The 14,483-nt window shown below is 50.6% G+C and overlaps 1 protein-coding gene across 4 annotated transcripts in view; it reads right to left on the reverse strand.

Moving 5' to 3' along the window:
• The window catches only part of TNRC18 (trinucleotide repeat containing 18), a 59,254-nt gene that overhangs the window by 2,616 nt on the left and 42,155 nt on the right, over positions 1–14,483 (reverse strand). For all 4 annotated transcript variants that reach the window (XM_056336054.1, XM_056336055.1, XM_056336052.1 and 1 more), the window contains 12 exons: positions 10,974–11,213; positions 8,161–8,603; positions 7,167–7,331; positions 6,193–6,334; positions 5,606–5,723; positions 5,255–5,330; positions 4,766–4,874; positions 3,698–3,814; positions 3,260–3,424; positions 1,405–2,699; positions 845–1,081; positions 286–360 (listed from right to left, as the gene is read on the reverse strand). In XM_056336054.1, the coding sequence (XP_056192029.1) occupies positions 286–360; positions 845–1,081; positions 1,405–2,699; positions 3,260–3,424; positions 3,698–3,814; positions 4,766–4,874; positions 5,255–5,330; positions 5,606–5,723; positions 6,193–6,334; positions 7,167–7,331; positions 8,161–8,603; positions 10,974–11,213 (3,182 nt within the window). The remainder of the gene's footprint in view (positions 1–285; positions 361–844; positions 1,082–1,404; positions 2,700–3,259; positions 3,425–3,697; positions 3,815–4,765; positions 4,875–5,254; positions 5,331–5,605; positions 5,724–6,192; positions 6,335–7,166; positions 7,332–8,160; positions 8,604–10,973; positions 11,214–14,483) is intronic.

Here is a 14,483-nt window from a genome sequence, read left to right on the forward strand (position 1 = left end):
GCCACAGCCACCAAGCGCGTGGGCAGGGGAATACAGAGGCCAGGAGTTTGTCATCCTCACTTCAAGGATGCAAATGCAAAGATGGGTGCCGGACAGGTGCTCCCAACACCCAGCACCTGTAGCTACTCCCACCGTCCCAGAAACACCCACCCAACGTCCTGGGCACTGCCGACTCAACACCTGAGGAAAAACGCAAGAGCCAGAGAAGCTCGGGGGGCATTTCCCCAGCAGCGTTTGCTATGGAGCCCCCAGCATCCCCTGCCAGCCCTTCCCAACCTCACCAACCTCCATAAAGTCCTTCCTCTGGTTGGATGCCTGCAAAGCTGTGGACAGACTCCTGCCTGATTTCTGATCCCAGCGCTGTGCCCAAGAGGAAGAGAAAAGAGAAAACAGAAATTAGAAGCAGGTGAATTAGTTGGTTTTCCACGCTGTCACCTCCTGCCCACCGCATATGCTTTTACAACCTCAACCCCTGCCCACAGGTACTGGTAACAAACACCAAGAGCCTACTGTAAACCACAGTGCACACGTGTGCAAAACGCAGTGCTTCTGAGCGCCAGGGCTGGCGTTCTTACACTGCAAAAGGCTTGATCCGGCTCTTGAGACTCTTTTCGGACCGACACAGAAGTCTCCACTTCCTAGTACAATCCAACACACCCTTCCCCTGCTCAAGGGGCAAACACCAGGCTTGTCCACGCCACAGGCATTCCCCACAACATGAAACAAAGGGGCCACCCCCACTACAGTACCAGTAACAAACTGGGCCACGAGTGCTTTCCTCATCCTTGGAAACACAAGGGAACAAGCAGCTTTGCAGCCCTCTCAGCAAAGGGGACCAGCTTACCTTGCCTTCGTTGAGTTTCTTCCCAGGGTTGGTTTCTTCTGGGTGATAAAACCATTTGACTCGGACGACCATGTTGTTCCCCCACGACTCCCACATGCTCTGGATCCGGCCAATGTAGGGCAGGTTGGGGCGGCCGGCTGAGAGGAAGACCGCACAGTCTCCAATGCGGATTATCTCCTTGCCCCGGACGATGGCCTTGTAGAAGAGCTTCCTGGCCTTCCCTTTCATTCCCCGTCTCTGCCAAGAGAGGATCGCACAGGTGAGCAACCAGGGATCACCCAGGTTTTCCCTGCCTACCACTTCCTGCATCCCACCCTTTGCTGTCGGCAGAGCCACAGCATCCACAGGCATTCATTCCCGCAGGAAACCGGGCAGAGGGACACACCACACAGGATGGCTCCCCCAGACACAGCAAAGGGCAACCCCAGTCTCCTTGCAAACTGGAGACCTTGCCAGCAGAGTTTCACCACCTCAGGAGAAGGGAAAGGCGTCAGTAGGAGGCACCACAAGGCCAACACCAGTGCCAAGCACTACGGAGCAGTGGGAGAGGCTCTGTTTACCTGTGTGGGTTTCCCAAACCACTTCCACAGCTGCCGTGCTGGGAGGAAAGCAGCGATCTTGGGCCTGTTCTCCACCGATGGCAGCCGCTGGCGCTTGGCCAGCTCCTTGGTGGTGGGCAGGTGGATACCCTCGCGCTTTTTGGGCCTGCTCTTGTTGCCGCTCTGCTGTGGTGCCGGCTGTTGCGCCGGCTGCTGCGCCGGCTGTTTCTGGCTCTGGGGGTGGGAGGACGCGCGGGATTTCCCTGCCTGCTTGGTTTGCTTGGGTGGGAGGGTTTGCTGCACTGAGGAACTTGGCTGGGCCTCAGCTACTTCGTCATCGGAGCTGCAGGAGGAGTCTTCATCTGTAGTGGAGGACGAAGAAGAGCTGGAGCTTGATGAAGAAGAGGTTGATGAGGCTGAGGACGAGGACGAAGAGGAGGAGGAAGAGGAGCTGCTGCTGGAAGAGGAAGAGGAGGATGAGTTGGAGGACGAGAGAGGGGTGGATGCTCGCGAGCTGGCTGAGCTGCTGTCCTGGGCTTCCCCTCGGTTCTTCTCAGCCTCCTCTTCTCCATCTGACTCTGAGCTACTGTCACTGCTGTTGCTCTCTGACTCCTCCATGGCTGCTGGAGCTGCTGCCTTTTCCTCCTGGTCCTTCGAAGCAGTGAGGCTCTCTGCTGAGCCATCAAACTTTCCTCCGAAGCTGGCAGGGGAAGGGTCTCCCTCAGCTGCTTTGGCTCGGGAAGATTTCTGCTTGCCCTCCACACCCACTGCAGGGGAATAGCCTAGCCCCAAGAGACTTTTGCCATCTCTACGACTGGCCAGGTTTGAGTCCTCCAGCATCCTCATCGCCTCCTTCATCTTCTTTGTCTTTGGAGACATCACACCCTCATGGTCCAGCTTGATGAGGATTTCATTGTCATGCTTCCTCTGACCCTTGACCATGCTGCCAAATTCCTGTGTCTCTTCTGTCGGCCGCCCTTTCTTGGCCTTGGCTTTCGACACCGAAGCATCGCTGGAGCTGAAGGTCGCCAGTGTCCCTGGCAGGTCACTGTAGGGTTCCGTGCCAAGGATGCTGCCGAACACAGCAGGCTGGTAAGTGGGTTGCGGGGGGCTGTGCAGCTTAGTGGAGATCTTCATTTTGCTGGCCTTTGACCGCTTTTCCTCTGTGGGGGCAGGAGAGCCTCCAGTCGGCAGCAGTTGTGATTTTCGCGACCCCTTCATGCTTGGCTTGCCCAAGCAGGCTGGCTTCTCTGGGACTGAAGAGGTGACAGGTGAAGACTCAACCTGATCCTTCTCTTCTGGCAAGGCAGCCTCTTCTGCAGAGGAAGGGAAACACAAGGCATGATGATAGCCCTCAAGATGGGCTTTATTAGCTCATACGCAACCAAACACCGACACCGACCAGTCCCTGGCCAACGGTGGCTCGTTCCTGAATGCTTAGGTATCCCCAAAGAGACACAGGTCCTCACCGCTCACTGAACAGCCTTACTAAACAGCCTGGCCTGATGGCAGCACCTGTGAGCAGCTGATGGGCAGTGCCCAACAATGCTGCTCCAACTGCAGGGGAACCAAACTGCAGATCTCCTGCATCTTTGGCCCTCCTGATGGCCGCTGAGATGCTCAGCTGAAAAAGAGACCCTGCTCCGCAGCCCTGACTGACAGAAGGAGGCTCTTGCAGCACAGGCCAGCTTCCAAGACAGCCTCCTGCAAACCGCAGCCACAGCAGAGCAAGCTGACGCATGAATGTTCTGCACTCAAACAGTGCATCCGTTCACTTCCAAATCTTGCCCCAAACAACAGCACTAACTTGGGAAGAGTGGTGGGGAACTGTGCAAGGACTCTCTCAACTCCAGGTCCAGCAGTGGCAACAACCTACCAGCTTTCGCTTTGACGTTTGGCTTTCTCCCTCGTCCTTTGCCCTTTGACACAGGCTCCTCTGACCCCAGTGTAGCTCCCTCTTTTCCTTCTCCAGTGTCTTTGCTGGATTTACGGCTACGGCGCTTGGTGCTGGGCACCAAAAGGGCCGGGGAAGGCTCGGCACCTGGAACAGGTCAAAGAGATGGACAAATACAGTCAAATAACATACAAACCAGAGATGGGACACAGCAAATGTATCACTATCAATTCTGCAATATGGACTGGGCCTTTTTCCCTATGGGTTATATCCCACCCCCCATGTCCATAATTGATGGTGCAATCTTTGTGATTGGAAGCCTGTGAACTCATCTCAAAAAATCTCAGAGGCAGGTGGCCTGAAACTCCCTGCATTTCATAGTGCGAAGTGTCATCCAAAAAACCGAGTAGTAAGACTCACACTGGATCTTGTAGTCAGGTGGGAGAAGCCGAATGTGAGACAGCGGGATACGTCCCGTGTCGCCGTCATCAAACTCTACTGTGATGAGGTCACCATCTTCCTCCAGGTCCAGGGCTCCTGTGGGGTGGGGGAGCAGAAGATGGGATCAGGAACAGACATCAAGGTACAAACCCCTTGTCAGGGAACTGGGGACGTGGGGAAAGACAGGGATCCTGCACCAGCTCCAAAGCATCCCAGCCCCACCTTTCCTAGGCTGTGCAGGGAGAGCACAGAAGGCTTGCTCTGCAACGGAAAGTCCCTGATAATACTAAACCAGCCCACCCAGTGTCAAATTTCCCAGTCAGCAGCACTGCTCCAGAATATAACAACGATTCCAGTTTGACTTCCTACCTCTTCCCCCTATTTTCCTCTATTCTTACAGAAATTCATTTCTCTATTTTCACTGCAGTATTTTTTTTCTTTCTTTCTTTTTTTTTTTTTTTTAACCTGCATTTTGTAACTGCTCTCAGCAATCACAAGCTGCTTTTCACCTTCTCTCCAAGGAAAATAATCTGTGTTCCCACCCTCTCTGGCATCAGCATCACCGGTCTACAACAAGTAATTCTTCCCTCATACACACACAGTGTGAACAAGAGCCCAAAAGCAAGACCAGCCATGGTAGAGCTGTCCAGGGCTCTTCACTGGCTTTTTAACGGGACCAGATGGTGGAGCTGATGTGTCAGAGGTAAAGCTACACTACAAAGTGTGTAGCTCATTTAGAAACCTCCACAACCTCAGAAATCTTTGGTGCCTGGAGTTAATTCTGACTCTCAAGTGTGTTGAATTCCCCTCCTATTTTAAGCTTCTAATTGCTCAGACCTCTTCCTGTAAGAGTGCATCTCCTGGACCGACATGATGTTAGTAAACCAGCATCCAACTGAGCTGGGCATGATCTGGAGGAGAGGAACGGGCCAAGTTCTGACTCCGGGACACTCACAGCAGATCTCACAGCTTTCCCAGGCATCCCTCAGGACACGCAGGACTGAGACATCCCTGGTTCACAGCGCAGAGCAGCCAGGGTGGCCTTACCTCGAACAACTGTCCCTGGGTAGAGGCAGCGGTACTGCTGGCTCCAGTAGGCTGCAATCCTTGTGCCCTCGGGCAGGAATCGCACTGAAGGTGGTTTCACATCGATGATCTGCTCAGGGAGAGAGGAAAGCAATTACTGATGTTCTTGGCACCAGCACAGACCACCCCACCACATGTGGCATGTAGGCAAAGCAGCTCTGGAGAAGGCAAGGGGCAGTTTCCCTGCTGGGGAATGGCTTCCTGCCTGCTCACAGGGTAGCGTGAAGGACTACCCCTGCTGGCACACAGGCCCAGTGCCCACTGCCAGTGGGGAGCTCAGCCACAGGGCAGTGACCCACACCACAGGGAGCTCTGCCCAGACTGACCATGGCGGCAGGACCAGGGCATCCCTGCAGCCCCAGCTCGGCGAAGAGGAGGCTTCCAGCTAGCCTCCTCCACTCCAAAACAGGGCTCAGGCACCAAGTACAGGCACCCACTGGCCTCACGTACCGCTTCCTGCAAGAGCTGCTCCAGGCAGTAAATGTGGGGACGGTTTCCCCTCTCACCTTCCACCACCACACGGTATCTGAAACACAAAGGCCCAGTCATACAGGGCACAAGGAAGACATCAGCCCGATCAGCTAACACCTCCCTCTAACTCCTACCACCAGTTTATTTGAGAGTGTTTAATGAGAGGTAACTGGATTTTCCTCAGCACTGATAAACCAGAGTGAACTCTCCTTCCCTCCCTGCCGGGCTCCATCAGTCTCTCTCCAGCCAGTTCTACACTACCCCCGGATCAATCCCTGCATCCCCATTCACTGGCAGAGCCCAGGTGGATACGGGAGCCCCTCAACTCACATGTCTGGTGAATGCACTGTCTTGACATGCCCGGCATAGAGCAGCTTATCATCCATGGGGATGAGGACACGCAGACCATCTTTCAGCTCATCCTTGTCAATTATGCAGGAGCGGGGAGCTGTGAGGTGTTGGAGCAAGATGAGGATTAGGGAGCACCATACAGGAAAAAGCAACAGCAAGGGGAGAAGGAAACCTCACACTTCCAGCATCACCCTCCCCTAGGAAAAGGCCAGTAAGCCCTTTCCAGAAAGGGCTCCCTCCCTCTGGCTGGCTCCTGGCAGAAGAAAATTTTGCCCTCTTGGTAATAATAAAAAGTTCCCCCTCTTGTTAGTAATAATAATATACCAGTATATGAAAACAGGGCAGCTCAGAGACTGGGCTTCATCTAGATGTCACAGTGGGCCACTCTGATAAGGCTTGGTTTTGGCAAGCCAAATTGACTGGGGAAGTGGTATCTCCACCCCAAGAACTCACGGCTTTGCATGAGGAACATGTGAAAGCAGCACAATCCTCCTCTGAGCAGCCCTGGGAAACTTGCCCAGTCCCTCTACCTGTACAGTTAGCCCCCCGGCCTCTCCTGCCCTCACCTGGTGTGGGCGGTCGCTCAACCAGCATGCTCAGTGGGATGTTCTCATCCTCTGAGAAGCTGCTGTCTTGGTTGGGTTCAAAATCCTCCTCTGCTGCCATGCTCTCCATGAGCTTGCTGACAGCTCCTCCTTTCCCTCGGTTCTGCAGGAGAGCAAGCAGCACATCAGCTGGGCGACAACAGGCAACTGTCTGATCCCATCTCACCTTCCTCCAGCAACAAATAACCTGAGGATATTGGGACAAACTTGTCTCCATCCTCAGCCAAGTTAATCACACAGAGGTAAGCAGATGTACCCAAACTTGTTTTTTGGTCATTGTTCAACCTTTGTTATTCTGGGTTTACCCCCAAGCATCACTGACAGCTGACCAAAAGCTGTTTTCACACATCCTAGCCACAAGTCACTCCAGGACGAGCAGACAGCTGTAGCTTTGCTCTGCATCCACCATCTCTCTGCACAGAACACCTGAGACTGTCTTCAATAAACAGGCAGCAGACACTGTTCCTACTTCTTTTCAAAAGCCCTGTGATCTGTTTCGTGCTGCTACACAGAAACCGTAAGCATTACACTCAGAAATCATGTGAGAAAATGCAGTAATGTGTGTTATGAGAGAAGACAAGCAATGGAGCAGAAACCAGTTGTGACCTGGCTCATCCAGTGCCGAGTAAGGCAAATCCACTACCATCTCCTTGGTCCTTGCTATCCATGAAGGCTGTCCCTTCACCCCGTGGTGGGCCTTAGAGAAAATCCTGCCTGCTCATTCATTTGGAGGATGAAGGCAAATGAATGCCAGATGGTAGCAGCAGGTATTACCTGGTAAGCCTTCCTTGGATTTGTAGGCTTCTCAAACCAGCATTTTGCCTGTAACACACCCAGCAAAACCTGCATGTCTGTTTTTCCTCCCTTACACTGCAACAGTCCAGGAAAAGAGCCAGCCACCCTCCAGTTCACCCAGACCACAACAAGCCCCTCACCTCTTTTTTCACCTCCTTGGCTTTCACCTTGGCTTTACTCTTCTTGGTGGAGCTCAGGGCATTTGCCAGGCTCACACGAACATCAGATGGGGAGCTAGGAATGCCAGGAGGAGACATGGACGAGGAGGAGGAGCAGCAGGGTGTTTCTTTACCCTTCTTCCGCTGCTAAAAATAAAAAGAAAACACTCCCATCGGTAAAGAGGGGATTGGTAAAGATCTAGGCCCAGGGAGAGGGAAAAGGTGGAGCAAAGCAGGCTGCGCACAGGTAGGATGACATTCAGCCAGCAGTTAGCTCGCTGACCACACCACGTCCTGTAACTCCCTGCTCTCCTTTCAGGCTTCACCCATTTGGGGAAGAGCTTTTCATTACCACGGAGAGCAACTCCTGCCTATCAAACCTTCCCCCTGAAAGCGCCAAGATCATCACAGCTGGCCTCATGTCAAAACTACGTTGTCTAACTCTCCCCACAATCAGTGCTCCTCCGTAACACGGCCATGAACTGAGCTGGAGGAAGCTGAGCTTTCAGCCAGGATGAAGAGCCAGCAACCCAGAGATCAATGCCACCACCAGCCAGGGGCAGCCCTCAGGCACCCCACCATAAAAAAGGGGAACAGCCTTAAAGGCCAGCGTGGAGGCCACAGCTCCGCAAGCAGACAAGGTCATACAGACAGCGGGAGAGAGATATCACAGACATTTTAATGCAGGATCATCCACTCTGGTCAATCCAAGCAGGATGGATTTGGGACACTGAGGATGACACAAGTAACCTGCCCTGTCCAAACACAGGTTTTTACTCCTTATGAGTCAGATCCAAGGCCGACAGCTCCTCTGGGAGTACGTGGGGCTGGCAGGGGTGACAAGGGGCAGCCAAACAACACTGGGGCAACTGCTGAGACAGGACTCAACACTCCTTTGCTCTAGTGGAGTTAATCACCCTCCCCTCACACTCAGGTCCCAAGGGTTCCACACCAATTCTGCCAGTGCATTCCTCACCTTGCTTAGCTCCTTCCTGTCCTTCCCCTTGCTGCCCTCCTTTTTGGGGCTCATGGGTGCCCCCTTGCCACAGCGTCCAGGCTTGGATACAGGTGTGGAGCTGGCAGGTGCTGCAGGGGTCAGCATGGCCGAGGACGTGGTGGCGTCGTGAAGGAAGATCCGCTCGCTCCGGCGCCGGTTCCACAGGTCATCATCGCTGGCCTCCAGCCCGAACTCAAAGCTCAAGTCCTTGGGGGACTTGAATTTCTTCAGCTTGCGGCCTTTCTCAGACACAAGCTTGGCCTTGTCAGCGCTCCCAGATCCAGAGTCGAGGCTGCTGGGGGTCTGGCTTGGTGGGATGCTGGTGGCCTCCAGTGGCCCCTTCTTTCCCCGCAGCAGCCCTGAAGGTGACTTCTTCCTGATCTTGATCTCACTCTCCGAGTCGGTATACTCAAACTCTGTCCCTAGGTGGAAAGGATTTAGCCATCAGTCAAAGCCCTGGCTAAGACAAGAGGGACCACATCCGACTGAAAGCTTTTGGGCTCCATGGCAGATGTCATATCTGTTCCAACAGAGCCCTTGCTTGTTCCCCTTTCCAATCCCCATATCCGTCAGATCTGTATTTCTGCCCCATAAAACACTGATTTCCCTGGAAATAAGTCTCCCCCGCCCCAAGCCAGATCCTACTCATTCAGGCAGTGTGGTTCAGCATGTTCCCTGCCTTCATTTTCTCCCTTCTCCCATAACCAAAACCCTGCAGCGAAGCTCTTAAAGAGAAAAAATACTCTAACATTTGCCCCTCCACAAAAAGGAAGGGCTTGGCTCAGCTGAAGCCAAGCATGAACCCCACAGGCTGAGGCTTCCTCCCCTCCTGGTGGGAGTCCTCTCCAGTCTCACCTTAGTTTCAGGAGAACAACCTCTTTAACAAATTGAATAAACTCATATTTCAAGCCTTTTTTTTCCCCATTGGCCAACAGATACCACAGATCTTTTTACTGGCTCAGGTAATTGCATTAAAGTCAAGAGAGGTAAATGATCTTTTGTCTGTGGCAAATGGAAATCCCCTCACATTCACCTCTGCTCAGCATCACAGGCACACCAGTACCCAGAGGTCTGAAATACTGTAGTAATGCCAAGACGTTCACCACGTTCAGTGTGTTCCCCAGAACCCGATAAAGGAGAGTAAGATCATGTGTTTCCAGGGGCAAAAGGGAAACTGAGGCAGCACCTACCCACCCAGCAACATGGGCAGGAGGTAGGCAAAGCACTGTGGCTGCACAGGCACTGTGCCACTGGGAGGTTACAAACAGCCAAGAAGAAACTTGCCCAAGGTCATGCAGTAAGTCTATGTGGGAACAAGAGACAGCCCAGATTTTCTAAATCCATTTATTTCCCAGGGCACTGGATCTCATGGGGTGGCGCAGCACCTCTGAAGATGTGTGCAAACATCAGCAGAACCTGGTTCTCCCTCTCCAAAAGAGAGCACCAGCCAAAGGTCTCTCTTGTATCCTCCTCCAGCCTGCTGTGGAATGTTCCTCTCTGCACACAATCTGCATGACTCTGCCTTCAGACCAGCAAGGTCTGAAATCGGGCCTTGCTTCATGCCAGGGAGGTTGGCAGAAACTCTTAAGTCCAACAGTGAACTCTTCTCAACCTCTGCTGTGACAACCAGTGTGTGCAGGAGACCCTTGAGGAAGGACACAAGGGACTGAACAGCATTCACATGGGAACATGAAAACAGACCAAGCGAAAGCATGGAGAGCATCTTCTGTCAGTCTTTCTCCCTGAAATACGCTCACTTGCCTGGGTAAATTCAATCTGTAGGAACCTGCTCCCCAAACCTCTTCCCCTGAGACTGCCCCAGTAAGAAGAGGGAAAGAGCAAGGCTGTCAAAATCAACGCTGGCAAGGCTCAAAATGAAAAACCCATCGGAAATTACAACACTCTTTCTCCTCTCTCACTATTGCATGAGGCAATTTCTAGATGCTTCCAGTTTCAAGGAGGACAGGTTACAAGATGATAAATTCTTAACAGAGGCTGTTGGAACAAGTTGGCAAAATCCAAATATAGCATGGAAACAGTGCTAAAACAAGCCAGGTTCCCAAGGAAGACATCATTTTCCATTCTGAAGCATGCTATAAATTCCATTACCACTTAATAAATATTAATGGAGAATTTATAAATGGAGCTGATATAGATTTGTCTGACCGGGAAAGATATCACCAATGGGCACCTGCGCAGCAGGGCATGGGGAGGAGAAGAAATGAAACTCCCAATTATGCGCAACACACTGAAACGGAGACAGAGACGAGGACAGAAACACAGGCTCTGGCACTGCAAACACATGAGCAGAGGAAGGAATGCTTGTTTCAAATCTTGCTGGCCCGTTTCTTATGAGGAAGCTGATGGGACAGGCTGACTGAAGGGGTTTTTCTTCTGCTTGGCATCTATCAGCTGCATTTAGCACATGCTTCCTTCCCTAAAACGTAACAGCACACCACTGCCTACAGCACCCTGGTCCAAGGGGACACAGCACCCCATCACTTGCCGTTGCAGCATGGCTGTTAAGGATTTGCCAGGTAGGTAGGAAGTGAGGAAAATTTGACAAAGCCACAGGCAACTGCCCCTAGGGAAGCCATGGCTGCAGCTGCTAAACCTGCCATACCCGAGACTGGTTCTTGTTTTCTTGCCAGAGATTCCCCCCACCTTCAGCATCAGGGCCAAACAGCCAAAAGCAAAGAAAGAGCAAGACAGTGCCTGGGTAGCAATCTGCTCTCTTGCAGCACAGCCTGGACCTCCTGAACCTTTCATCCAGTCCTAACCATGCCACTCACCCATCAGGCTCTGCCGCTCCTCCTTCTTCTTTGCCTTCTGCTTGGCTTCCAGTTGGATGATGGAAAGTGGAGGGGGAACGATGGGGCTGGGCATTGCACTGGCGGCAAACCTTGCTAGAAGGCCCAGGCCACTCTCGTCAAGAGCAGGTGATGAAAGCCTGTCAGTGCCATCTGTCCCATAGTCCTCTGCTTCGTCCTCTTCCTCTTCATCCTCCTCTTCCTCCTCCTCTGAGCTAGAATCTAGCACGCAGAAAAGAGGGAGCCCATTACAAATCTCATGGAGTTGTGCATCGGCCACATTTCCACCCCAAACCGATAACTCTCCTGCTGCTCTGTGCTCACCTAAGTAGCACTGAGCTGCCCATGAGCACAGCCAGAAGATGTTGGCCGTGGACACACACGTGTCTCTGAAGCCATACAGCCGCCATCACCCTGCCTACCACCACCCTTGAAGGACACAGCAATACAGGGTACAGCAAAGAGGACCCATTCAAGGCAAAGGAGGGAAGAGCAGGGTGCTGGCAGAGATTTGAAAAGGATGCCATGCACCCCTTCCCTGCAGCTTTCAGGAGGAAGTAAAAAGCTTAATTCCTTTGAAAATCCCAACCTCAGAGCTGTGGGATTCCCCTCCCGCCCACCACCTCTTCCTCCATAACAAAATCCATTAGTGTAATGAGAATTAGAGATCAGCATGGAAGGGGAATACCAGAGACCAGCCTGCGCCACTGCAGGAGGCGAGGAGGACACAGAGAGAAGAAGGGGCAGGAGGCAAAAATGCAAAGGAGGGGAGGGAAATAATCATTTGAAAGCAATGGATTTGGAATGCATAAGGGGAGAAAGTGTAGGTAGTGTTGGAGACAAGGAGGTGTGTTTAAACACTCTGCCTCAAAACTCTCCGTGCCTTTCATTTTCCTCTCTACAGCTCAGGCTAGGGAAGCCCAGCTCAGCACAGGCAGGAAGAGCTGCCCACAGCCAAAATCTAATTCTGGCAAAGAAACGAGCCTTGCCGCCTGCCTCGGCTGTCACCTGCAGAGAGCAGTGGGCTGGGGTTTTCCTTCACAGTGTATATACAGCAGGTATTTTGGGGGTAGATGCTCTGAGAGTGGCACCTCTCCCTTCCTACAGCACTTCCCAGGAGTGTCCTAAGCTCAAAGGCAATTAATTTTAATAGCATCTCATCCAGTTAGTGCTGGTGAGCAAGTCACTACACAAATGCACATATACCACACACATACATATACACACACATATATGAGCACATATACTTTTTTATATATCTATATATATTTAACTGCAGAAAGCGGGTCTGGAAAAGATATTTAATTTCTCTTGAAATTGAGGGCTTAAGTAGGATCGTCAAGGTCGCTGGAAAATTTCCACTGCTAGCAGAAGCCCTGCTCTCCCCGCCTGAGCCCACTCGCCAGCTCCCCGCCAGCCACTATCCCTGCGTCTGAAAGCCAGCCAAATGAGAAACCAGATCCCTTCAAAATGAGCTGGAATGAACATGAAAATCCTTTTCTTTTCACATATGCCCTCTGGGATAGATAAAAACGTCCTCAACACTTGGTTGTTAAAAAAAACCAAACCAAACCACAATAATACAAGTGTTATTTTTCCACTTTGGATTATTGTTCCATGACATTGGAAATAACAGGAATATCAGAAAACAGTGTTCTCATCCTTGCATTTTATCAACTTAAAAAATAAAAAAAGCTGGCCATTAGTTAATCATTTTTTTTTTTAAACAAGGAGAGCTTATCTCCACAGCATGTATCAGATAGTCAAAGAATACTAATTTTTAACTGCATAAAAATCCCTTCCTCATTTCAGTTGCTCAGGCTAGCTCCTTGTGATATAAAAATGTTATTAACCTATAGTCCTGCAGTGAATACCAAGAAATCCACAGCCCTGCTCACGCCTTGCATAAAAACCACATGCAAAAAAAAACCATCCACAGAAAATTAGGATCAGATTCCTTCCCCTACCAGAAAAGGGCAAACCTGCTGGTTTTCTACCACATTTTGCCAAAAAGAAAACAAATCCAGATGAACTCTGCTATTCTGAGATGTGGAAACCACCTGCCTGAAAAGCAGCAATACCGTGCCCAAGTTCAATGACACACCATGGGCTACTGAGACCCCTTCCACATATCCCATTTGGCTCCAAAAATTCAGCAATTCTCAGGAAAATCAGGAAAAAATTGAAATCAACCTGTACAGCCCCCCATGCCAGAGCTAAAGACCTGGCTGAGCTGAGAGTGGCTCATCAAGCAGCTGTGGAGGAAAACAGGCAAAAACGGTGAAAGTTTGCAGGAAAAACCCTCTATGACCTGTCCTGCGTAATCCCCCCCGCAGCACCCTTGGCTCAGCCCCACCAACTGCCTGGGGGCTGCGTGGAGCGCGGGCAGCATCGCTCCTTCGGCACTTAAGAGACTCTGCATGTGCAAGGGCATAAGGGTGCCCAGCAGCTACAGTATTTCAAATGCACCAAGGTAAAACAGATTTAAAAGCCAGGATGAAAGCAGCCATTACTCACCCTACAGAAAACTTATGATATAATAAATGCACCTGGCAGTTATTCTAACCTCTTCGAAATACACGGTGTCACACTATGGAAAGACAACTGAAAATAGTCTCTTGTCAGCATTTTTACCAAAACACTTGTACTTTTATCTGTACGAGATACAATTTTCAGCCTGAAAATAAACACATTTTAACACGTTCACAGCACAGATCTATCCTCCTCCACCTCTCATGGCAAGGGCAGATCTTGCTAACTCCACTCTACATGAAGTACATAATCCCCGTTCCTCTTCCTCCTGATTTTCCAAGGGACAAAACCTAACAAATTAAACAAAAAGAACACATTTGGGGCTCTGCTCCAAACCCACACGCTTCTAAGCTAACTCCCCAAATTTATGGCCATGGTGGCAATTAAGCTGCTGGTGCTCTATGGCCATCTGCACAGCTTCTTGGAGAGACTCATGATGTCTGTATTTAATGTGAAGCAGTTTTACTCCTACTGTACCCAAACTATGTGTGGGCTTAAAATGAAGTATGCACAGATGCCTTTACACAATTGAAGTGTCTATTTTTTTTCTCCTGAAAAGGCAATTTTTAGTTAACAATGGGGAAAAAGACATTTTAAAAAGTATTTTTTTCCTTCAACGGTAATTCTTCTAACACTGAGCAAGGGTAAGGGAAAAAATATTCAAAGCTAAAAATACCTTTTTTAATTGACATTTTTAAGAGCATGTATATGTGTGTATATACCCACACACGCAACCACACGTGTACATACAACTCTACAGCCAAAACAAACAATAAATTCACATTTAAATGCTACTGATGCCAGATAAACTGGAGCCAAAGAAGATACTTTTTTTTTCTAAAATGTCTACCTGCATTAAATTAAAACCCAAACCCAATTAAAAATACTAAATTTTCTCATTGCTTTTAACAGCTAAGCTGCCATGGTATTTTACTGTAGGAGAGCAGTAAATGAAGATTT

The sequence above is a fragment of the Falco biarmicus genome, chromosome 4 (genome assembly GCF_023638135.1).
Source record: "Falco biarmicus isolate bFalBia1 chromosome 4, bFalBia1.pri, whole genome shotgun sequence".
In the NCBI taxonomy this organism is placed as follows: Eukaryota; Metazoa; Chordata; class Aves; order Falconiformes; family Falconidae; genus Falco; species Falco biarmicus.